This window comes from Glycine soja, chromosome 5 (genome assembly GCF_004193775.1).
Source record: "Glycine soja cultivar W05 chromosome 5, ASM419377v2, whole genome shotgun sequence".
Taxonomy (NCBI): Eukaryota; Viridiplantae; Streptophyta; class Magnoliopsida; order Fabales; family Fabaceae; genus Glycine; species Glycine soja.
Genome location: NC_041006.1, coordinates 39,061,213 through 39,086,110, shown reverse-complemented (window position 1 = coordinate 39,086,110; position 24,898 = coordinate 39,061,213). Strand labels below are relative to the sequence as shown.

The 24,898-nt window shown below is 33.1% G+C and overlaps 3 protein-coding genes across 6 annotated transcripts; 1 reads left to right on the top strand and 2 right to left on the bottom strand.

Annotated features, from left to right (window-relative positions):
• The first annotated feature begins 1,674 nt into the window (after positions 1-1,674).
• On the top strand, positions 1,675-15,413 carry LOC114413174 (RNA cytidine acetyltransferase 1-like). Of its 4 annotated transcripts, none has more exons than XM_028377410.1 (27): positions 1,675-1,819; positions 2,056-2,164; positions 2,281-2,372; positions 2,474-2,645; positions 2,757-2,879; positions 4,273-4,446; positions 5,780-5,890; positions 5,991-6,124; positions 6,221-6,314; positions 6,738-6,836; positions 6,942-7,078; positions 7,243-7,334; positions 7,534-7,657; positions 7,744-7,831; positions 7,922-8,021; positions 8,105-8,157; positions 8,838-9,014; positions 9,091-9,128; positions 9,923-10,016; positions 10,862-11,041; positions 11,125-11,233; positions 11,326-11,395; positions 12,055-12,202; positions 13,351-13,479; positions 14,219-14,344; positions 14,552-14,617; positions 14,739-15,413. In XM_028377410.1, the coding sequence occupies exons 2-27, from the start codon at positions 2,060-2,062 to the stop codon at positions 14,991-14,993; spliced, it is 3,090 nt and encodes a 1,029-aa protein (XP_028233211.1). In that variant the 5' UTR covers positions 1,675-1,819; positions 2,056-2,059; the 3' UTR covers positions 14,994-15,413. The 4 variants fall into 4 exon arrangements, 3 of the variants coding, with proteins under 3 accessions (XP_028233211.1, XP_028233212.1, XP_028233213.1); XM_028377411.1 differs by having other exon boundaries at positions 1,679-1,819; positions 2,053-2,164; XR_003666871.1 differs by lacking the exons at positions 14,552-14,617; positions 14,739-15,413 and adding an exon at positions 13,903-14,129 and having other exon boundaries at positions 14,219-14,340.
• A 249-nt stretch (positions 15,414-15,662) lies between these two features.
• On the bottom strand, positions 15,663-18,876 carry LOC114413175. The gene is made up of 2 exons (XM_028377414.1): positions 18,450-18,876; positions 15,663-17,111 (listed from the first exon to the last, which is right to left on the bottom strand). Exons 1-2 carry the CDS (start codon positions 18,858-18,860, stop codon positions 15,813-15,815), a joined length of 1,710 nt encoding a protein of 569 aa, XP_028233215.1. The 5' UTR covers positions 18,861-18,876; the 3' UTR covers positions 15,663-15,812.
• A 1,347-nt stretch (positions 18,877-20,223) lies between these two features.
• LOC114413173 (probable ATP synthase 24 kDa subunit, mitochondrial) lies at positions 20,224-23,432 on the bottom strand. Its single transcript, XM_028377409.1, has 7 exons — positions 23,208-23,432; positions 22,532-22,625; positions 22,273-22,417; positions 22,061-22,171; positions 21,521-21,667; positions 20,900-21,022; positions 20,224-20,542 (listed from the first exon to the last, which is right to left on the bottom strand). Exons 1-7 carry the CDS (start codon positions 23,244-23,246, stop codon positions 20,476-20,478), a joined length of 726 nt encoding a protein of 241 aa, XP_028233210.1. The 5' UTR covers positions 23,247-23,432; the 3' UTR covers positions 20,224-20,475.
• Between the last annotated feature and the right edge of the window lie 1,466 nt (positions 23,433-24,898).

Sequence of the window (24,898 nt, the reverse complement as noted above, 5' to 3'; positions counted from 1 at the left end):
ACAGAAAATAAGAAGGATAATTATCAAGTGAAATATTTGTTAAGATTGAATGATTGGCAACATTTGATAAAAAAAAGTGGATGTTCCTAATCCTGTGTGTTTAATTAGCTATACTGTCTAAATAAAGCATTAAAAGAGTATTGGTTCTTTTTTTTAGAGGAAAAGAGTATTGGTTCTTAAGCTACCTGTGTAACTAACTTTCTATATTTGTAGATGTCGTGTGTAATAATCTAAAACTAATCTAAAATTTTATTTTTTAAATGATTGTCCATTTTATGTTCGAGAATATTTATACATACGAACGTGTACTTTTTTGACAAAATTAATCTAAAACTAAAAATGATTTATTTAAAAATATAGATAGAAAATAATTACTATAGTTTGCGATAGATTTGTTGTGTAAGTATATAACTTGATTGTACATCAGTGACTCTGGATAAAAATTAGAGAGAAAAAAGTAACTTTGAGAGAAATATAAATATAGTCTTTTTTAATATACACTGCAAATATTCCTGAGACTCAACCTCCAAACAATTAAGCATACCGGCTAAAAGTAAAATGTAAATATAATAAATAAAATATATAACATGGAAAAAGTAAATAAAATAAAAATATCAATTTTATATCAAAATGAAATATGATTATAATTTTATCTTGTTCGAAGTGAACCAACGTCCCATCACATGATTTACGTACTTGGTGACTGTATGATTATAATTTATTAAATAATTTATTTTTCATAGTTGTTTTAAAAAATTATTTTAATATAAAAAATCTTTAAATTTTAAAAGATTTTATAAAAATATTATGATTTATTAAATATTCTTAAAATATGTTTATGATTAAGATTTTTTAATTTGAATTTTAATAAATTTATATCATAAGAATTTAAAAAATGATTTCATAGATTTATCAAATTTAAAAAAACTTCTTCAATTTTTTAAAAAATAAAACCAATATAACTTTTGAATTGAATTGCTGTGTAATAATAGCCACAAACGAATTAACGTTGACTTCTCCGTAGTATTATATGAACAAATGTTCGTAGTGTCCAAGCCATAGAAGAAGCAGCATATAGCTTCTTATTCTCCCCTTAAATCCACTTGTAACATCCTAGAGCTTGAAATTTGATGTCAACGTCCACAGACATTATAACAATATGTTTATCATTAAAACAAAGTTGCCCACACCTGTGTCTTCGTCGTATGTTAATATCAATATTGGTTCAAGAATTGAAAATTGATGAGATTGTATTCTTTGAGAAGAAAATTATGAAAAACAACGAAGAAAGAATGAATTACATTACATGTTATTAGAGAAAGAAAAGTATGACAACAGGTAAAAAAAAGTATATGGAAAATTCCAAGAAACGTTTAATAGTTATTATTTATTATAAAAATTCATATGAAATCCATTCCAAGACATAATCGACCGGGAAATTTTTATGATTTTGAATAACAGAATATTTTTTTTAAACAGTACACAATTTGAATTGAATATCACCCCATTTTTTTTATCATAATCAAATAATTGTAAAAATCTTGATTAAATATCATAATTTTTTTATATTGATTAAAAATCATAATTAAATACACAAGACTTTTTTACCTAAAATTCTAAATGAATACACTCCCTTAAAATTGAATAAAGTAATTAGACCTATTATATGATGAAGGGCGCTAGGGCTTAAGTCGTATTTGTATTGGCAGCTTAACCCCTCCGTAAACCCTAGTATAGCTGGAAAGAAGCAGTTGCTTTGCCGCTCTGAATCGAAATTCCTCAGTTCAGTCGCTGCCGTCGTCTCGTCGTTTTACTCCAGGTCTCATTTCTTGCTCATTATTGTTTCCTCCACCCGAGGCCTTCATCGTGCATGACTCTTTATTGACTCAGCTATGATTGTGCTATTAGTGACAGTTCACAATTCAATTGTGAAATAATAAATTTGAAATTCTGGAATTGAAACAATCTCAATTAGACGGTTTATTCTTTATTTATTCTGTTGTTGATATGTTTGGTGTGAGATGGTGACTTGTGAGAACTTAAATTTTGTAGCAGAAGAATGAGGAAGAAAGTGGACGAGCGAATCAGAACTTTAATTGAAAATGGCGTCAGAACAAGGCATAGGTCTATGTTCATCATCATTGGCGACAAGTCCCGTGACCAGGTCTTTTTATATTATAGGTCCCTCTCTATTTGAACCGTTTTGGGAACTCCATTTAATGGAAAAGAGTTAAAGAGTAGTGCAATTTGAGTGCTTAATGCAGTCTCTACTGTGTGCAGATTGTAAATCTACACTACATGCTTAGCAAGGCACAGATTAAGTCCAGGCCAACTGTGTTATGGTGTTACAAGGACAAGCTTGAACTAAGCAGGTTCTGTATAAAATCAATGAAACTGTCTTGTGCGAATAAACTTTGTTTGAGTTATTCTGGATGAGTTTTACACTTGCTTGATTATAAATGTGTTAATGCAGTCACAAGAAAAAGCGTAGCAAACAGATTAAAAAATTGGTGCAGAGGGGTCTCTATGATCCGGAGAAAGGTGATTCGTTTGAATTGTTTGTGGCAAGTGGGGGATTAACTTATTGTTTATACAAGGATTCAGAAAGAGTTCTTGGCAATACCTTTGGCATGTGCGTGCTTCAGGTATCAAACACTTCCTTCCTGCTCAATTTTTTGTGCAGTTGTGCTTTCTAGGCTGTCTTTCTCTTTCCTTTTTCCAAGATAGATCAATTTTTCCATCATCTTCCAATTTAGGATTTTGAGGCGTTGACACCTAATCTCCTAGCAAGAACAATAGAGACAGTGGAGGGAGGAGGGCTGGTTGTTTTGCTGCTTCGTTCTCTATCCTCGCTGACCAGACTGTACACCATGGTGATGGTATGAACATAGATTCATCAGTGTTGATATTCTTGTTTTTTTTTTCTTTTTTAATTTTCAATTCATTTGGCTGATTATAAGTGTTGTTTTAAGCTGTAGTTGGTACTCCCTTCTTTTGATGATATTTGTGCCCTGTGACCAGGACTTTGATTTCAGGATAGTCATTTTGTTTTTTCTTTTCTGCATTGCATTTATTGGAGTTCATAGACTTTCATGAAATATTAGATGTCCTTCTCATAAAATCTTGTTTTATAAAAAGGGGTATTGGTCATTAATTGAGTTAGCTGTGTTAGCTAATGGTTTCATTACATGCATTTGAAATGGATTTGATATCTCTCTTGACTCGAGTTGATGGTCTTTATTATATTTGTGTTGTTTCCTTTATTTTATTTTATCTATTATTCTTATTGGAGGATTTCTTGTCCTTGTTAGTTGTTAAAGTTATTTTATTTCCTTTTTCTTAATAAATTCATTTTATATAAAAAATATACGGTAAATTTAGCCATAACATGATATCTAAGTTAGCATACGTAATGTTGAAAAAATAAAAATAAAAATAAAAGAATGGAAAGAACTACTGTTAGATAATAGAATAAAGAAACACAAGAAAAGAGGATTTCTTGAAAGAGAAACTGAAAGCACAAAATCTAGAACAAGAAAGGCACATCAACTAAGTAGTTAACTGACTTCTAAAATCTATATATTTCCTCTCTAAATAGACACGAGCTGGTGAGCTCCATAATGAGGCTAAGTAGACCTCTGTATCCCACAAAAATTATAAAGTTTATGCATGAAACTTCTAGCATTTCTGTCCATGCACAAGCACCATATAACAAAATAAGACACTGCACGCCAACTTGTATCCCTTGTTACTACTCCCCTCCTTGGTAATTTTTTTCATCGTTTTGAATTATAAAATCACATAAGGAATCAGATTTGTGGTGGATATAAGAGACACCCCCAAAAGTTCTTTCTGTGAAGAACAGCTTCTCTGCAAGCAAAAACTTCCACCAATTTTAGTCCATTTCTCAACTATAATATTTCTCATTTTGTCAAATCCCTAACCTATAATTGTTTTAAAATGCATATATATATATATATATATATATATATATATATATATATCATGAAGGATAGATGGCCCTATATGTTTGATCAGGGCTTCAGTAAAATAAATGTATTGTATGTGAGAAGTAAATATTGCTCCTAAAAATAATTATTTTTGTTGGGCTCTAGTAGAAATGATTGCATTGTTCTCATTCTCCAAGCACTTTTCATGGAAACCTGAAAACCAGAAATTTACATTTCTATGGTTAAGTAGACGAGCCATTGCTTACCATGCTACTTTTCGTTAAAAGTCTCATTCAACTTGCATGTTGATTACTGATTGCAGGATGTCCATGATAGATTTCGAACTGAATCCCATTCCGAGGCTGCTGGGCGCTTTAATGAACGGTTCTTATTATCACTTGCTTCTTGCAAGGCATGTGTGGTCATGGATGATGAACTGAATATATTACCAATTTCATCTCACATAAGGTCTATTACCCCAGTTCCTGTTAAAGAGGTACTCGCATTACATCTTCAACAAAATATTTCTTTTTCTCTTTTCTTTTTTGATTGGGTTTGCATATAGTTTTGGGTTTTAATGCATGAAAAAAAAATGTTTTTTTTTTGCTGAAAAATGAGTACCTCTGGTACTCATTTATATATATGCTACTTACTTTTGCTGAGCAAAAAAAAAAAAAGTTTTGGCTTTTAATGCATGAAAGACCTAATGCCAAAGTGAGCATAAGTGCAAAACAAATCATTTTTTTTTAAAATATTTTTGCAGGTTTTAAATCTGACTTTAAATTAAATATGTAATGTGTCTTGATTGATGTTTCTGAAGATTCTGGTTCAAACAGGTCCTTTTGCCTCTCTCACAAGAATCTGGAAAAATAGTGTCCTACTTCCTATATGTTTTGCTTTCAGTATATGATATAGGCACTTCAGAGTCTTTGTGATAGTTTGGAAGCATCCGATGAATGTTCAGATATTTGTACTTGTAAAGATGTCGGGGAGAGATAATACAGATAGGAGCATGAAATATGGAAGAGACTAGATAGAGTAATTCTGTAATGGGAAGGAAAGTGGTGGTCATATTTAATGCTAACATAATTTTAAATTTTATTCCAAAAGTGTCCTAAGTTTAAATATTGTAAGTGATGGTCTCATTTAATGTTAATACTCATAGTTCAATGAGTGGGTGTCTTGTAAATAGAGTTAGCAATAAATTAAGGATATAAAAGACATTTAACTCTGAATAAGTTTGAAAACTGGTCATTGTTGCTCATAATTAGGACCAAAGAAAAGTACTGTTTGTTGCTTATATATAGGACCGGAGGTAGTATTATATACTACTAGTACTAGGTTAAGGATGCAGTATAAAGTACATCTAGACTCCGCCCACATACTCTTAAGTCTCCATAACTCTTAAAAATACTGATTAATTTTCACTCTTGATCTTCCATTGGGATGCAATGTTCCTCATACTTAGTGTCAGATGCTTACTCGTTGCTGATAAAAAAAAAGATGTTTGTTGTTGAAAACACTATCATGATAATTGTTGGAGCTAATATTTTCTAATTTGTGGTGTTGTTTGTACTTTTTCATGTAGTTAGACATTTCGTAAATTTTGGTTTTTGATATTTGAATAACTGCTAGTCTTACACTCTATTCTAGCTACATCTAATTGTAACATGGGCTTGCAATTTTTTAATCATAATACCAAAGCCATTTAAACTATATTGTAAGCTTTTTTCCTTCTCTCTTGGCACCAAGCAAGATGCTTGTGTCTTACTTTCTTTAAATTTTGGTGGGGTTATATGTAATGTTTTGTCTCTGAATTGATGCTGTAGGACTCTGACGAACTCTCAGAAGCAGAACAGGACCTGAAGAACCTTAAAGAACAACTAAATGAAGATTTCCCTGTAGGGCCATTGATTAAGAAGTGTTGCACATTGGACCAGGTAGGTTTGTTTACCTCAACTTTGCATTTTCTACTTTGACCAACCAAATTGGTTTTTGGGTGGTGGATGCGAGCAAGTTTTATATGATTTTTGTTAATAGGGAAAAGCTGTCGTGACATTTCTGGATGCAATTTTGGACAAGACACTTCGTAGTACTGTTGCATTATTGGCTGCTCGTGGTCGTGGGAAATCAGCTGCTCTTGGTTTATCAGTTGCTGGAGCTATAGCTGTTGGGTACTGTGCCTTCTGGACAGATATATATTTATATGGACAACTATATTTATATGGACAACTATATTTTTAGTATCTTATAGAAAATTCTGTGTGTAGGTATTCAAATATCTTTGTGACTGCACCCAGCCCTGAGAATTTGAAAACCTTGTTTGACTTTATATGCGAAGGTTTTGATGCTCTTGACTACAAGGTACTAGTTCTTTCCCTTGTTGACAGCTATAACCCTTATTGGTTAATTTATTGGGAAAAAAATCAAGTTTCACATTGGCTAGAGATAGTGCCAAGATAGAATATATAAGTGGGGGACAACCTTTAACTTTGGTAATTAAGTGAGCAAAAGTTCCAAGGATGGCAACTGGGCAGTTTAATTAAGTAACCACTGGCATTTATATTTGATTTCTCTATTGTTCATTACCCATCTAAATCCTAATGTAGTGCATATTTGGATAATTTATCTGCACAAAAGTGAAGTTAAAAAAAGGTGACCCAGTACACCCTTGCTAAACGTACCAGCTTTTTTTCAAACAGTTTTTATCCTTAAAAAAGCCTTTTATCACAATTTAATCTTTTCCAAAATACACTTTAAGAGTGCTACTGTTTCCAATGTCAATAGGAACATATTGATTTTGATGTGGTGAAAAGTGCGAATCCTGAGTTCAAGAAAGCTACTGTAAGGATCAATATTTACAAGCACCACAGACAGACAATTCAGGTAAGTTCATTGAACCTTTTGCATTAATTACTGTTAAGGGAACTTACTGTTGCTGTGAGGTTAGCAGTTAATTCTGGACTTATTTTCCATCTTAATTTCTATCAGTATATACTGCCACATGAGCATGAAAAGCTTTCACAAGTTGAACTGTTGGTTGTTGATGAAGCAGCTGCTATTCCACTGCCAGTGGTGAAGTCTTTGCTGGGCCCATATCTGGTCTTCCTGTCTTCTACTGTTAATGGGTATTACTAATGTTTGTTTTTGGTGAAATTTTCCATATATCATGCCAAATGCAATGTTTTGTTTTTTGTAAACAATTATGATTTTTTTTTGTGACCTCATTAGTCAATTTTACGTATCCTCATGTGGCTTAATTACTGAATTTTTTTTTGTAACTCATTGAAAGTTATGAAGGCACTGGACGCTCTTTATCACTAAAACTTTTGCAGCAGTTGGAAGAGCAAAGCCATGTGTCTGCTAAGAGCACAAAGGACACTGGTACTTATTTGTGCTCAGAGCTTTTAGAAGTCAGTTTAAATAAATAATGTGCATGTCATGTGCTGTTTTGTATGGAAACACAGTCTAAGTGGATTATGAAATTAAGATAATTGGTTTTCAATGTTCTGTTAAATGATTGTAATACAATATTTTCAAGGTCCATGTGCAATATTGCTAAATCTTGAATTATATGTTTCAGGTCGTCTGTTTAAGAAAATAGAATTGAGTGAATCTATCAGATATGCTTCTGGGGATCCTGTTGAAAGCTGGCTTAACTCTCTACTTTGCTTAGATGTTTCAAACGCCATCCCTAATATTAGCAGGTTATATCAAAAGCTTATTTCATATTTCCTTGGAAAATGAGACCATTTTTGTCTATCTCCATTTACTGTTTTTCTCCTGAAATCAGGTTACCTCCACCCAGTGAGTGCGATTTATACTATGTTAATCGGGATACGCTCTTCTCCTATCACAGAGATAGTGAATTATTTTTGCAGGTAAAGTCAGATTGATCTGTTTATGTAGGTGGTTTGTGATTGATATTTTCATGTGTTCAAATGCTGTACTAAAATATTCTATTATTGCAGCGAATGATGGCCTTATATGTTGCATCTCATTACAAGAATTCTCCAAATGATTTGCAATTGATGGCGGATGCTCCAGCACACCACTTATTTGTACTGCTTGGTATAATTGTTTTTCTTTCTTGTTATTCTTCTTTTTAAATTGACATCACTCGAATTAGTCTTATAATAGTATTTGTGTGACAGGACCTGTTGATGAATCAAAGAATCAACTTCCTGATATTTTGTGCGTCATCCAGGTTTGCATCTTTAGTATAAATCACCCTATTTTTCTGCTGCATTTTTCGCATATGGCCTGTCTCATTGGCTTCCATGATGGGGTTTGGCTTATTTGTTTTGTCAGAACCTGTTTTGTCCAATTAATGATATTTTTTTGGTTTATTTCACACTGTTTGATTATGATGGGGGAAATTGTTGACTTGTTTCTTGTGATGTGACCCATTATGAAGCTACAAGCACACAACATATTGTGGAAGCCGTGGGAAAGTTATATTGATATTGATATTATCTACAGATTCAGACACTATCTTTATATTGGTTTAGAATTAGAATGCTTGAAGCTTTGGGGTTCTCTTTGTTTAATATTGATGCTTGATAGCGCATATCATTTTTTTAATCAGATATGTGAAGTTGCTGTATATGCTTGAGTTCTGATTTATGCCTCTGCTTTATCATGCCACTCAAAATTTGTATTGGAGCACTAATTACAGTATTTCAAATTTATGGTGGTTGCATGATTTCCTTCATTCAAATAAAACTTTTGCCACCACCCACTCCTTTTTTTTTTTTTAATTTTGCTTAATGTTAGCTTTAAATTTGTTATTATTTATGGTTATAGTACAGATGATTATGTTTACTATCCCGTCTTCTGTTTGTCTTTTCTTTATGACTTTCTATATTCCGCAACTTTGATTTACAGGTTTCCCTTGAGGGGCAGATTTCTCGTAAGTCAGCAATCCAAAGTTTGACTGATGGTCATCAACCTTTTGGAGATCAAATTCCATGGAAATTCTGTGAGCAATTCCGAGATACAGTTTTTCCCTCACTTTCAGGTGCTCGTATTGTACGCATAGCGGCACACCCAAGTGCCATGAGGGTAACTTTTATATTCTGCTCTGGCATATGGTTTAACCAGATTCTGCCAAAGTTGTAACTTATTTCTTTTATTTCAGCTTGGATATGGTTCACAAGCAGTTGAACTTTTAATTCGGTGAGTGCATGGTTGCTTTCTTGTTTCAATTGGAGTGATGTTCATTTTATCTTTTCCTTTTTACACAAGGTTCCATGAGCATAGAATGCTCTTCAAAAGTTTTTAATTTAATATTTGATTTGGTTTGGGAGGAGCCTTGGTTCAACAATATGATAGAAAATATCTGATATTTGTGTGTACAGTCAATTATTGTTCTAATCAAGCCTTGTTATTAGGATTTTCATTATTGTAATTGATGCAGTATAGTGACTCTCTATTTGACACTCTTTATGATTGGCTGAAATTTATTGGAAATCACCAATTTTGGTGGGTCCCACTTCTCATTTAATGACTCTTTTGATTTAATAGTGGGACCCACCAAGTTTGGTGATTTCCAATAAATTTCAACCAATCTGGAATAAGTATTAGAAAGAGTGTGTAGAGAGTATTGCTAGCATTCCTCTAAATATATTCTTGTGTGGTCTGATCATATTACACAGAATTCCAGCATACGCTGTTTTCTGCTGTAAGCCCACTGCCTTGGGACCTGGTGGCCTTAGGTTCTAGTCATATAGGCAACCTCTATGTTTATGGGGGTAAGCCTATGCACTTTTTACCCTCTTTAGACCCCACAATGTTGGGATGCACAGGGCCGCCAAAGAAATGATTTGTCTTGTGTATGAATTGTCCTGTACATTCAATGTTGCTTTAAGAGAAGCTGTAATTTGGTGCTTCATTATATAGTCTTTTTTTATATATGCCAAAATGTTAAATGCAGAACATCATCTGTTAATAATTTACGTCACTGTCTGCAGCTACTATGAAGGACAAATTACTCGTATTTCTGAGATTAATGTTGAAGATAAAGTACAGGCTCCACGACTTAGAGTTACAGAAGCTGCAGAGAAAGTATGTTACCACTGAAAGTCCCTTTTTGATTAGGTTTAGTTAGTTGTGTTCATGAAAGTGTCTGAAAGTTATGTATATTATGATGGTATTGGAATTATCTAATATTCCTTTCAGTCCAGCTGACTGGCATCTGTAAGATCAAGATTGAACCAGTAAAGACAGCATTTTCATAATTGAGAGAAAATGTCATTCGTACTAGTTATATTAAGGACATGTCCTAAAATACGACTTAACCTTAGAGGAGGCTTCGGAATTCAAATAGTTCTATCAAGATGGAGTTGATTTGGTTCTTCAATTTTTTTTATTCTGCTTTTCCTTTCAATCAGCTTTGACATGCACTGCCCAACTTTTGTAACTATGGGCTTCTTTACATGGGAGATTATATTTTCTTGCTCTTGATAAAATAAATGTGATTTAATGACTGTTGTCCGTTGATACTGTCTGCATAAACTTACGAAGTGTTTGATATTCATGCTAATGATGCTATGGTCCTAATTTTCCTTTTGTAGCATTCATGGTGTCTCACATGGAATATATCTTTTAATTGTATATTCTACTTTTTTTTTTTTCGAAGAAAGATGTAATATTTTCTTGCTTCTTTCACTGGCTTTGTTTGATTTCATAGAGAAAGACAAACATTACTTTTAGACAGGTCCTTGGTTTCTTTTAGCTTTTAGATATTAATGACTGAATTCAAACATACAGTGCAGGGTGCATTTGAGCAAGAATGGCAGGCTATATTTGATTTGTTATTTTCTGTGCCTTTTAACTCTTAACAATTTATGTTTATCCTTTTCAAATATGCTTTACCTTTTTCATGATACTACTATGGAATATGGATTCAGGTTTCACTACTTGAAGAAAATATAAAACCTAGAACAGATCTTCCTCATTTGCTAGTACATCTGCGTGAAAGGCAGCCAGAGAAGCTCCATTACATTGGTGTCTCCTTTGGGCTAACTTTGGACCTTTTACGCTTTTGGAGGAAACATAAATTTGCTCCTTTCTACATTGGCCAGATTCCAGTTAAGCTTTATTTATTTTTCAAGCAGTAGATAAGACTGAATTTATTTTTACAAGTAATTAACATGGTTCTTCAACTTGATAGAATACTGTGACTGGTGAGCATACATGCATGATCCTGAAACCCCTAAACAATGATGAAATTGAAGCTGATGGATCAAATCAGCTGGGCTTTTTTAGTCCATTTTACCAAGGTGGGTTCATCTTCCTATGCTGTTGTGATCTTTGTGTTTGATATTTATGATTCATTTTGTGAATGGTTGATGATTTAGCTCGCTACTTGTAGATTTTAGACAACGATTTGCTAAACTTCTTGCTTCCACTTTTCGTGGCATGGAATACAAGCTTGCTTTGAGGTTAGTATTAAGAATTTAGTAGTTCACTGTTATAAATTATTAGATAGTGATTTTGGATATTTTGGAGTTCATTGAATTCTGGGGAACTAGGATTATGTGCATATTGATTAATAAGATTTTCCACATCTTTATTTTATCATTTTGATAAAAGAAGTATTGGTAGAGGAGAAGATGAAGTGCAAAGCAGAGGGGTAACCGAACAAAACAAAAGACTTGAAAGAAAAAGAACTTAATATTTCAGTGTATTTAGAATACAAGCTCTAATCCCCGTTTTTATAGGCTAAATGGCTGATGCTAATTAAGGGAAATAGGGGAAAACATAAGAAAGGAAATGGGAAAAGTATTAAAGATTCAATGTGATATTTATTTAATCCTAATAATATCAAAGATATTTACTAGACTCCCCCTCAAGTTAGTAAATGGATATCAGTCATTCCCAACTTGCTAGTAAGTTCTTGGAATCCCGTTGTAGGGAGCTCCTTGGTGAATGCATTTGCCAATTGGACCCCCAAAGGGATGTAAGGTGTAGTTATAAGACTGCATCTATAAGTGAATATTTTAAAACTCTAGGGCTTTAGAGTTTCATGAACTCTAGGATATACATTCCTCATTTACATCTCTATTTTTCTGAATGCTTATTATCATGATAATTTATCCAGCATAATAGATCCCAAAATCAATTTCAAGTGCCAAGACCCTACGGAGACCTCGTCTGATAAATGTCTGCAGTCGGTCAGAGGTTATTTATCCCCACATGATATGAAGCGATTAGAGGCATATGTTGACAACCTGGCTGACTTTCATCTGGTAAGAGCTCAAGTGATGGATATGATACCATACCAATCAGTTTTTCTAGATGGTTTCTTGAAGATGACATCTAATACTCTACTTAGTTCTTATTTATAAGACCCAAATCAGAAGAGATGTTTGTTCCTTTTTATAAGACATTAGAAGAGAGAGGAGTATTAATGACAAAGGTAATTTTGGGAAAAAATATAAATTCAAGACAAATTTTCTTAATCATAATGAATCAGGTAATTATATCTTATAAATACGAATGAAGGTTGTACTATTTTGGTAATTGAAAATTGTTGTTCTCTACTCCTAATGGCTCTCACTTCCTTGGTAAAAGCCTAAAAGGTGATCCCTTTTTCAATTTTCAAAGTAGAAGTCTATCTTGCTCCCACCCCACCCCCACCCAAAAAGTGCCTTAGTTTTTTTTTGCCCTAATATATTTTTACATAGTGTAATTTTCATTTAATTTGACATGGTTAAAGTGAGTAATAATTTTTGATTGGATAAACTGCAGTGACCAGACAAATTAAATCAACATTTACGTGATTTTGCATGACATGTATGGCCATCAATATGTGAGAATCGTGATGAGCGACTTAAATGGCATTTAAGATACTTCAGTGTGGTGAACTGATGTAACTTAAAGCATCTTGCACTATGTCACTGCTAAAGTTGTCATGTAACTGTGCCAAGCATAGTCCATTGAAATAACATAAGTCTGATTGGTTATGCAAAAATCGGTTCGGTAAAAATACCAAACCGAACTGGTTTTGAATCATTTTAACCGATTCAGTTTTATATTTAAATAGTTGAACTGGTTTAGAAAACTGATTTTGAACCAAATTGATTTTGAACCAGTTTTAAACCGGTTCTAAGAACTGAACTGGTTCCGGACTGTCTTTTTTTAAAAAAAATTATCCAGGTGAAAACCAATTCGGTTAACCAAACTGGTTTTGTAAAAACAATTCGGTTAACTGAACTGGTTTTTCAAAACAGTGTAGTTATTTTTTTCAAACCAGTTCGGGTGAAAACCGGTTTAGTTTTTTGGTTACAATCCGGTTCAGCCCGAACCGTTTTATTTGCACACCCATAATTCTGATTATCTGTTCAAGAAATTTGGGTGCTTTTAAGTTTGATCTTGAGCCTTTTCTCTTTTACAGATTTTAGATTTGGTTCCAACCCTTGCACATCTGTACTTCCAAGAAAAGCTCCCAGTTACATTGTCGTATGCTCAAGCTTCTGTGTTACTCTGCATTGGTCTGCAGAATCAGAACATTTCATACATTGAGGTCTGTTTATCAACTTATTAATTTGTTTAGTTGTAATATTACACTCAGATGACTATTTAGCACCTGATGCCTTGTACATCAAAGCAATAAGGATAACATAAAGCTGAATCCTATTAAGTTAATTTATATGCACTTATGCAGTGCTAGTGTAATTTTTTGTACTGATATCAAATAGGAGTTCACTTAGCTACCACATTATAATAATGAATAGGATGATGTGGTGATAGGATGAATTCCTATTGAATAAAAACAGTTTTATATTGATTGTGCATATAAATTAAATTCAAATCCTATTACCAGATATACAATAACAAAATCCTTATCTCACTAGGTGAGGTTGGCTACATGGATCATGTGTTCTAGAAAATATACTCAGCCTTCTTTTGAAATTTATCAATCATTGGTCAGTTTATCATGATACAGACAGTGTTATCAATGGCAGAACATGGTGGAAGGCTGAAATTCTGACACATAAGCACACCATTGCACTTTATGGCACTGCTGTGGAGACCTCTTCACAAATTGGCTATGGAAGTTGGTAAAAAATTCGCCGCACCATTCCACCATGGCTGCTATTTAACAACACAGGATACACATTTTCTATCAGATCAATGAGTCAGTCTATAATTTGTTGCATGATTTTGTTTGAGGTTTGAGTTTGCCTGTTTGATATCTTCTCCCATTGGTGTCTTTTCAAAAAGATGGAATCACATTCTCTTATATGCCCTTTTTTTAACAGGGACAAACGAATTTGGAAAGGCAAACAATATTGTCTCTATTTATAAAGGTTATGAAGAAGTTCTACAAATATCTAGATGGCCTTGCATCCAAGGAGATTCAATCAACCTTGCCAAGACTGAGAGAAGTAAGTTTCTTAATGACAATTTACCTTGTGTATTCCATGGTATGGTGCTTTCAGTAGAATTCATAGAAAATTTTGGTTAGTGAACTCACTTCTGCTGCAGTGTGTTTAGGAACACATTCTAATTTGTGCTTCCTTTTTTATCATTTACTAATCTTGTGCCTCTTCTTTTTCCCTTCTCTTCTGGGTTATGTTCTGTTTTGTCCGTAGATTGTCATGGAACCTCATAGTGTCGCTCTGGAGGAAGATCTCAATAGTGCAGCTAAACAAGTTGAGGTATGTGCCTTCACCTTTTGTTTTTTTGTTTTTGTCAAAAATCCCTACCCCGAATCCCATCTTTGCTTGTTTTCACCTCCGGTTTTCATAGCTCATATTTTCAATGATTGTCACTGGATAGGATGACATGAAATCAAAAGCAGAAGCACCCTTTACTCCCGAATTGCTCCAGCAGTATGCCATTGAAGATGGAGAATCTGGTTTTGAGACTGTTTTACAAAATAATGGTGGAAAAATACCCACAGGTGGTCTTATTAGCGTGAAATCCAGCAAAGTGCTGCATGAAAAGGAGAAGGGAAGCCATAAGAGTGACAAAAAGCGGAGTAAAGATAACCACAACCATAAATCAAGCAAAAGGAAAACATTGTTGGATTGACCATGGGAAGAACCACCCAAGATAAAACTATGATTATTTCAGGGATTGTTGGTCCTTGAGTCAGAACAGCAATATAAGAGCAAAGTGAACGGCCAAATTGAAGGGGATCGGAATCCACCGACAAGAAGCTCGGTTCATATTCTTCATAAATTTCAAGTGCAGGATTCTGTATTATTGCTGCTATACTTTAATTTATTTTGTTTTTATTTTTTTTAATGGGAATTAGTGGGCAACATTAGTATAAATGAGACGGCTGCAGAGAAATATGTCAATATGATATAATTTTACCAGCCTTTTTTGGCGGCTTAAACGGATAGTATATATATGCGTTTTTCCAGGAAAACATATATTGTAAGAGACTGATCTGACGGTCTTGTGATCAATGATACGATACTAGTGAGGTGTTGCGCCTGACATTAATGGAGTGTAAATACGAATGATAATTTAGGGGTGTAAAGAGGATTGAATTGACCCACTAGCCTGGTTGACTCAATCCAAGATCAAAGACAGAATCGAGAGAGAAAAAATTAATTAATGTGGCATTTTAAGTTTGGTTTATAGTCATGAAAAAAAATGAATTCCTGACTCAATATTTTTAGATAAAATTTGTTTTAAAATACGTATATTTGTAACTCGAAGATGGAACCTTGAGAATTTTATCAGCCATCGAACCCTAACAAATACGAACTACATTTAGACACTGACAAGAAACAAAACCAATTAACTTTCTTTGAAAATTGAATCTGCATGTGTGCTGAACATTACCGGATAGAGATTATAATTCTGATGAGTTCTCGGCACAAATAATAATACAGCCATCTACTTTGGAACTTCAATTTGGACTATGGTATGTAAACTTGAACCCTCCGGAATTCCTAGGGGTGGATCTATGCATGAACAATTGTCAACAGTATATAGCTCCCACTCTTTAATTTCACATTTGTCTAGTGCAGCAACTATCTTTGTCCTCTCTCTGTCATTTGGAAATGCTCCATCTGGACTAACAAGTACTGCCCCAGTATAAGATTGTCCTGCAACTCTAGCAGCACCACGATAATGGAACAAACCCCAACTAAGATTATCAGCCACATCCACAATTGTCCAAAACTCATTTGAAACAACTCCATTATCTAATACACTGAAATAGAATGTGCCAGGTACCTTACCTCTTCTGACTCTATATTTCCTCCTCCTCCAAACCAATTGGCCTTCCAATGTTTTTACCTGGAATACTGGTTCGTACCAAAATGACCCTTTTGCTTTTCCCCTATAGAACAACTGGTATTGGCATGGAAACTGATCATATGCTGGGTTCTGCCCTGCTACAACACGCCAGCTCCATTCCAAACTCCCCAACCATCCAACAAACAAATCTTCTGTCATTTCATAACTTAAGTTCTTCCCCCGGAACTTGATCATTGGAGGCACATATGGCTTGTCAGGGATTTCTGCTTCCAACTCAAGACAGTTGTTTTTCTGTAATACACATAGTGAAAAAGCCTCTAGATTTGCACTTTCATATGAAGCAATACATCGGTAGTTACAAACTTGATCAACGGGACTACACTTGTTCAAGCATTGAAGAGCTTTTCTACAATTGGGATCCAACAAGCAATTAAGTACCTGACGACCACAGTTCTTCAACATACAGTTCAGGGTAGAAAAACCTTTAGCTCTCAAGTTCTTCAATACTGGAACGGGCCTTATATAAGCATTGATTAGTACCAGCAAACAGAACCTTATATCATCAGAATTATGTCGATCCCATGCTTCAGATACAGTCTGCACTACTTCATATGATTCTTTAGCTTTCTCAGATTGAGAATTTCCAAAAAAGTTTCCAAACATACTTCCTCTCACTTCACTGGGAACATCATAGCCTCCTAATTTGTTTTTCAAATCCGGTGAAGAGTCAAGGCATATTACATTTTCAATAGTTTTTCTGTTGTTATTAATCCACTCAACAGATTCCTTGTTTGTAACAGCAACAATAACCAATATATCAGCATTCAGTAATTCTCTCTGGAGTTTCATGGTCATCGGTCCATTAGATATAATACATTCATCTGTAAATACAAGAAGTTCATACCCTTCATCAACCCATTTCAATCTCTTTGCCTGGTAAAAAAAGGAAATATTAATGGGACTGGACCCAATCAAAAGATAAAGTATGCTATTCATATGAGAAATATTATGACAAACATAGTACATATGCAGTAAGATACATTACACGAAGATATACAAGATTTCTGTCACAGGCAAAAGCTGCATGTTATCCAGCCAAATTCAAAACCAATAAGCCATAATAATAATATCACAAGCACAAACTCCCAATTTGCTAGCCATATATGTTGTACCTGTTGTCCTGTGGTCCAAGTAAAAGGGTCTGATCTCTTTATCTGTCTTGGGTATTTATGTGCAAATTTCTTTTTCAATTCTTAACTTGTTATTTAGAAAGAGATATTTTCAGCTACGATTTAAGGTCAAGTCTTTTTAATTGGATTGCAGCGCTTAATAGAATTAAAACCAAATGACATGTTGCAGGTTCAATTCGAAGGCCATCAAAGGCGGTTTCCTTGATATGTGTGGTGCAAGCACTACTAAATCAGTTCCTCACTTGTACTTACATTGTTTAGTTGATCTTTCTTCACAGAATTCTTTGTTTGCCCTTTTGGAGAGTGTTTGATGTGATATAGGTCCTTGGAGTAGCCTTACTGAAAAGGCCAAATTTTTGTGGCAATGTTCTGGAGTTTTAACTCTCAGATCTTTAAGGAGATTTCTTATAGGCTTATAGGCTTCAATTGGGTGTAAAGCACATGACCTCTTCAAAGGGGTTTTCCCTTGCAGATATGTTGAGGGATCAAGCAGTTTTGCCTCATGGATGTTTTCTTTCTTTTTTGTTAATATTGTTATCTAATGAATCATGTAATTCAAACAAAGTCCACGAGAGGCTGAAGTAAATTACTCTGAAGCTTAGGAAATTATCATGTGTGCTCCAAATGTTCACTCAATGCAGCACACTATTTCCTCCTCTTTCTCCTCCTCCACAAATAGTTCACATTTGCTAAATACTTAAACAACTTTCTCTATTTCAATTCATCAAAATTGTCCACTGCAAGCATCCTAGTTCTCTCTCAAAACAAATTCCCGAAATATTGAACCACGAAAAAAAAAACTCAGAACATATTGCTAAGTGCTAACAATCATCGACAAGATGTTTTACACTATTGTCATGCATTAAACAAGCACTATAAAATAAAAACAAGAGAGAGAGAGAGAGAGAGAGAGAGAGAGAGAGAGAGAGAGAATAATTAACATTTGGATCCATAAAAGTTGAGGTTGCTGGCAAAATAAATAATTAACTTATTAAATTAAACAACTCAAACTCATTGAATTCGATATAATAACTGAAGGAAAGAGAAGTTATATAAGCTAAGGAGTGATAGGGTACGTAACAGTGTGAAGCATGACTTGTTCCCAAGATGCGGACTTGAGAGGGCTGGCAGCTCCGTTGCCAACCACAGCCACCATCCTCACCGGCGGCGCGGCGATCTGCTCCGCCGTCAGGGCGGAGAAGACGGTTGTCGGAGGGCGAAAGCGAGTTTGTGGTGGTGAGGGAAAAGAGAGCGAGGCATGGGTATGATATTGATGGTGAAAAGGATAAGTGAAAGAGAAAGCGTTGTTATGAAGAAACTGAAAACCAATTGTTTCAACATTTTTTAGTTGCAAATTCAGAGACATGTAAACGGGATTCTCTCTCTCTCTTAAAAAACACGAAATTGAGATACGAGATATGAGAGTGTTTCCACAACACAACACAGCATTAACATTAACGATTAACCATTTAACCTTAACCAACCATTGCATTGATAACCAATCACAAAAGTCCTACATTCTCCTCCTTTCTTGATTCCAGAAACCTCAAGAGTTTTTATTTATTTATTTATTCAGGTTAAATTAAAAATTTAATCACATACGCATACACTATTTTTCAATTTAGTTTCTATTCGCAAAAGCTTTACCCTAATTTCTTTTTAGACTAATCCGTACCGTTTATCAACATTGCGACCATATTATTACAGTATTTATTGTTACAGGGCATAAACTGCATGTTTTTGTTACCTTTTGAATTACTCCATATAGTCTTTTTTTTTCTCACTGAAACTCCATAAGTAATTATTATCTATAATTCAATTATCCTAAAGGAAAAACCAAATATTATTTGAAAATAAATTAGATAAACAATCAATTTCATTCTTAAAACGTGATACATCATCCTTTAGTTTATAAATAAAACTAATATTTTTTTTAAAAAAAATTCTAAAAGCACAATATGTCACTCATTTTAATTCAAAATTTAAATAGTTGCATAATTTACTAAAATAACAATAATAGTTAAGTTTAAGAATTAAAATAAAAAATAATAATTTATTTTAACATTTATAAAAAGTAATACGACGATACTTCACATTTTCAAGAATTAAAATGATAATTTATTCAAAATAAGTTCACTTATATACATAGTAACTATATTTAAATATATTAAGACCAAAAAAAGAAAAACTTAATTCTTTTACCCCCAATGAAATCATATACCAAATGAACCCCCTATTAAAAATTTACTCGAGAAAAATATATTTAAATTGTCTTAAAACGCTTTCAATTTTCAAACACGACATTTAACAAATCCCTATTCCTTCTAAATAATACAATCACCATAACGTCAATTGTACAACACCTCCCAGGATCCACGATGTTTTTTTTTTTTGAAAACTTCCCACGATATTTGTTACTAGACAATTTTCATCAACTTCTTATTTAGAATGTTACACACACAAAAAAAGAAGGAATTCTGTACATGTAAATGTCTTCTTTCCAATGAAACAATAAAATGTATATAAAAAAAAACTAGCTATATATTCATGTCATATTTTAAGCGACTTCATATCTAAAGAAATAAGTTAAATTTGCTTTCAAATGGGAGTCATGATCCTTCCAGCATCATACCTCTGCCAATGAATCACAACTTGAACTGCTTAGCCTAGCACAATGTCTAAGAATCTGTAAACATGCGATGTTCATAACTTCATATTCCATAAAGATTATGAAACAAAATCTGGATTGATCGCGCACTTCTTTTAGGGTAGAGTATAAGGAACAGTTCATTTTAAATGTTGTAAGATTGTTTGCCAGGGTCGAGAATTTCAATTAATCGATGGATGGGATCCAATGGGAACAGCCATAATATCAAGAAAGAATAAATACTTGGGAAACATGACAGAAGAAAAATTTAGAAAATTTGATCCCCTCAACTTCCAGTTTAACATGGAATTTGAAATACAAAAAGACCTTGAAAAAACTCAAGAATCTTCAAACTGGCATCAATGTTGCACTTCAAACCAGTGGTGTCTACTTATTGAACACAGCATCATCATTATCCAAATGCAATAATTTCTAGTGTGCAAAAACATCCTTAAGACATTTAAAGGAAGTTTCTGATGTCCAAAGTTTTGACATCGACTGATTCAGGCTCATCCTTGAATTCCTCCCTGAAATGGCAAAAAAGACAAGGCAAAATCAATCCTACAATGGTTTAAAATTTCTATCCTATTGCACATAGAGACACGAGTGGAAAGTAATTCTAAAAGTAGAGAACAGAAGTCCAATTTCCAACGCATCAATTGGACAGTGTTATATTCATACGTTCAAAGTTCAAAAGCCATAAACCTACGGTGCAAGGAAAGGCCAAGCATCATCTTTGGGCTTTGGACTTGGGAGTTAAAATTAAGCAGAAAAAAAAGGTAATTATTATGTGCTTATCAATGATGTTCTGGGTCCAAAAGCATTAAAGAGAATTGGGGAGAAGGGGAAAATTCAAGAGCAAGAAATGATATCATTAGTAGTACCTCTTCTTTTGAGTTTCCATTGCCTCAAGAGCATCCTTCTTCAGCTCCTCCAGTTGTGCTTTGGCTACTTTAAGTTCTAGCTCCTCTTCATACTTCGGTAGATCTTCCTTTCGAATTCCAAGTCTAAGGTAGACCACCAAAGGAAGAAGGGGGGGGGGGGGGGGGGGGGGAGAGACAAAAAAGAGAGAGAAAGTAATTACAACCGAGTAATTTATTGCGCTCAACTGAAGAGCATAAAAACACTTCAGAATCCTCACCAGCAAATTAGGAATTTAAACAACCAAATGGAATACCCAATGCATAAAACTAAACATTGTGATGGAATTCTTCCTTCTACTCAATAAAATTTCCTCCTCTATATTTTATAGCAAAAATTCTTACCCTCTAAACCATCTAATGAAATGAGCATTTTCCCATATAATGAGGGCATAAATGCCACTCAACCATATAAAAATATTTATAAAATCAGCAACAATTAGAAGTAATTGCATGCTTATATTCCATGACAATGATGATGAAATAAAATCATCACAAAGACAGATTCAAAAGTTAGAATTTAGATGTCACATAATATTAGCTGAAGCCAACATATCAAAAATATATCAAGGGATATGAACTTACTTCTTATTAATCTTATCAAACTCAGCCAAGAGAAGGTCCATTCCTTTCTTATCATTTCTCAGTAAAGGTTTTTTTAAATCCTTTTCAACTTTGTCCAATGCATCTATCATCAGAGCCTCCGCACCAAGATCATCTGTAAGACCTCTCCTGTAAAAAAATGAACATATAAATATAATAATATATGTGCCCATGTAACAAGAACCCAACACATCCAGAAGCAAGGGATGCCATATGTTTCCTTTTATCTCAATTGTAACATATATATACACAAGTATAAAAAGACAACTATTAGGTAAATCCCAATAATAATTTAGGCTAGTCACAATTTGCAGAAAGAACAAAGCCATATGCAATTTTTAGAACTGGAGGTTTAAAACAAAAGCAAAGTCAAAATGGTGCATGGAATTGAAAAAATCATTTTACATATCACAAAATAATGAAGCTGGTATAAATGAAAAAGTAAAAGGGCACACTTTACATATCAATCATCACATATAGTTACAAAATGAAGAGTAGAGAGAATAGATCATCATCACACACTTGACTCTTATTTCCTTCAAAGTCAGAAGATAGGTCCGAGCATCTGGAATATCCTGTGTCTCAATTTCAATGGTGGATAGTATGTCTTGGGACTCCGACAATAAGCTTGCCCTGTAGAATGCACAAAAGATTGTAGGCATAACATAATTAAAACAACAAAATGTTGAGAAGAAATAGTCAGATAAAAAGAACAAGTTAAAGCAGAATCTCACTTCTCTCTAATTGTTTTCATGACCTTTGCATAATGAGAAACAGCAGCTGGATCTTCTGGGTCAATGGTGATTTTCTCCTTCTTTAATATTCCTATGGCGGTCTCAAATTTGTTCTTCACCTCCACAAAAATGTTCTTCAGCATCTCTTTCCCATTCAATCAAAGAATACGTTGTCAGGACGCAACATAAAAATAACAAAATTTCCATTGAAGATCAAAATGCATCTTTTAAAACTCTACAACTGTATAAGAGAACTCACCGTCTCCCTTAAGGGCAGGAGGGGCAGACTCTTTAGCAAAGTGACGAACTGGAATAGCATGCTCCTTTTGTAGAAGTATTTGACTGCCATAGATCTGTAAGAAAATGAAGAAAAATGAGCACATGACAAAAAAAAAAGTGGATAAACCACTAACATCATCACTTGCTAATTAATAAACAAAACTTATGCATATTAACGACCATGGAAACGTGAGTTTCATATCATTCATTTTCACACACCATTCCGCAACTCAACATGAGATAAATCACAAGCATCGTCACTTTTAAATTAATAAACCAGATTTATGCATATTAACCATCATTAAAACACGAGTTTCATATCACTCATTTCAACAAAATATGACAGATAAGTAACAAGCACCAAGACATTTTTTTTAATCGGGTGGCCATATCACAAATCCAAACAATAGAATAAGCGAAGAAAGAAAAACCTAATTGACCAAAAGAAATGGATAAACGAAATGTTAACCCTCGAAATCTAACGAATATTATCTCTTTTTCGAGTAATTTTGATTTTAAATTATCCAAAAGAAATGTATCGAAAGCAATGCAGATCCCGAGATTACAACAATAAAATCAAAAGTGAGAACGTGAAAAGGAAAAAAAACGCCATGAAGAATTAAAGTAGACAGAGAAGGAATTGGCATGAGAGATACCAATTTGGATTTGGAAAAGAGACGAGAAGAGAGTGCCATGAGCGACGAATATTGAGTTTTCTCACGAATGCGTGCGTAGTTAGGGCTTCTTCGTTTCACCTTTGATAATTCTCTCTCACCCTAATGAAATGAAATGAGTTTCACAGGAATCACAAAGGGAGTAATCAGGTACGGTACACCCCAGTTCTGGTGAACGGGCTTCGCGTTATATCTCAGCCGTTTGATATTCCTCCCACGTGATGCTCTCGCTCTTTTATACAAAGAAATGTTTTTAATTTTTAATTTTAATATAATATAATGTTGAATGTGAAAATTTTACACTATTACCATATAGAAATTATTTAAGATGTAAATTTTAAACAAATTATTGCAAAAATTAAAAATCTCATAATTTATTATTGAATATCAGTCCAAATTTTTTTATCGTAAATACATTCTAATTAGATTTATAAAAAAATCGTAAAAGTGATTATTATTCATTTATACCCAAAAAATAATGAAAATTTATTATTATACCTAAAAATTAATAATAACACAATGGCAAACATAATCGCTACAATAACAGTACATTATATATATTATCAAATTTAATAGGTATTATTTTTAAATTTAGGCATAATCTGGTTAATGTTGACAGTTCCAGTATATTAACATTTTCTTTATAAAAATAGATTAAAACATTTTATTAAAGAAAAAATAATATATTTTCAAAATTCTTTTATCTCTTTTTTTATCAGCAAATTTTCTTATCTTAGTTAATGACAGACTTTTGATACTTGTTTGAAAACATCAGGTATTTATTATTTATTTATTATAATTATTAATTATATTTTACATGTTGAATGTTGTTAAGACTACTTTTCATATTTTTTTTTATAATTTGACGAAAAATATCATATGAAAATTAAATGACAACCACTCCCATGTCACAATTTTTATTTTTATGAAATTTTGCATAAACGTCAATTAAAAATGTCATTTCCCATATGGAAAAAAAATTAAGGAATATGAAAAGTAACTTGTACATTTTTTTAATAAACGTTTATTATAGAATGGCGTATTTAGACATTTCGCTTCAATAGGTGCTGGTAGATATTGCCTAAAATCAAATTAAAACATTGTACTATTTATTAAATTGAATGTTCATAATTGCTTTGACTTTTATACCAATATATCGTTTAGATTATGTAATCAAATTAACTTTTATATGCGATATTATTAAAACAAACGTTAACTAGTGTACTTAGCGCATAAGAAATTTAAAATAATAATTTTATTATGTATAAAATTATATTGTTCATAATTTTTTTTATTCTTTTATGATTTTTATAATAATTTTTTTCTAATTCTTTAATCAATATTAAAAGAATCAAGGGAATTAGGGAAGTCAGGAATCCCTTAACTGATACATTTGGGGTCAAAAAAGTTAATTGCTGTAAAAAAAATATAATTAGCAACTTCGATGTCCAAAAAGTGGCTCCTGTGGAAGCATTAATGTTGTCTTTAATCATGCCTTCACACATTAAATGTGACAAAACATCTCATGTTATATGATACAGATCCTATAAACATATACCTTAAGAAAATTATTAGTTAAGAAATTAATAAATAACTTTTAGAAGTTACGATGTTGAATAAAATGGTGAGAATATATCATTAGTATTTTTCAATAATTTTTAGTGTTCTAAAAA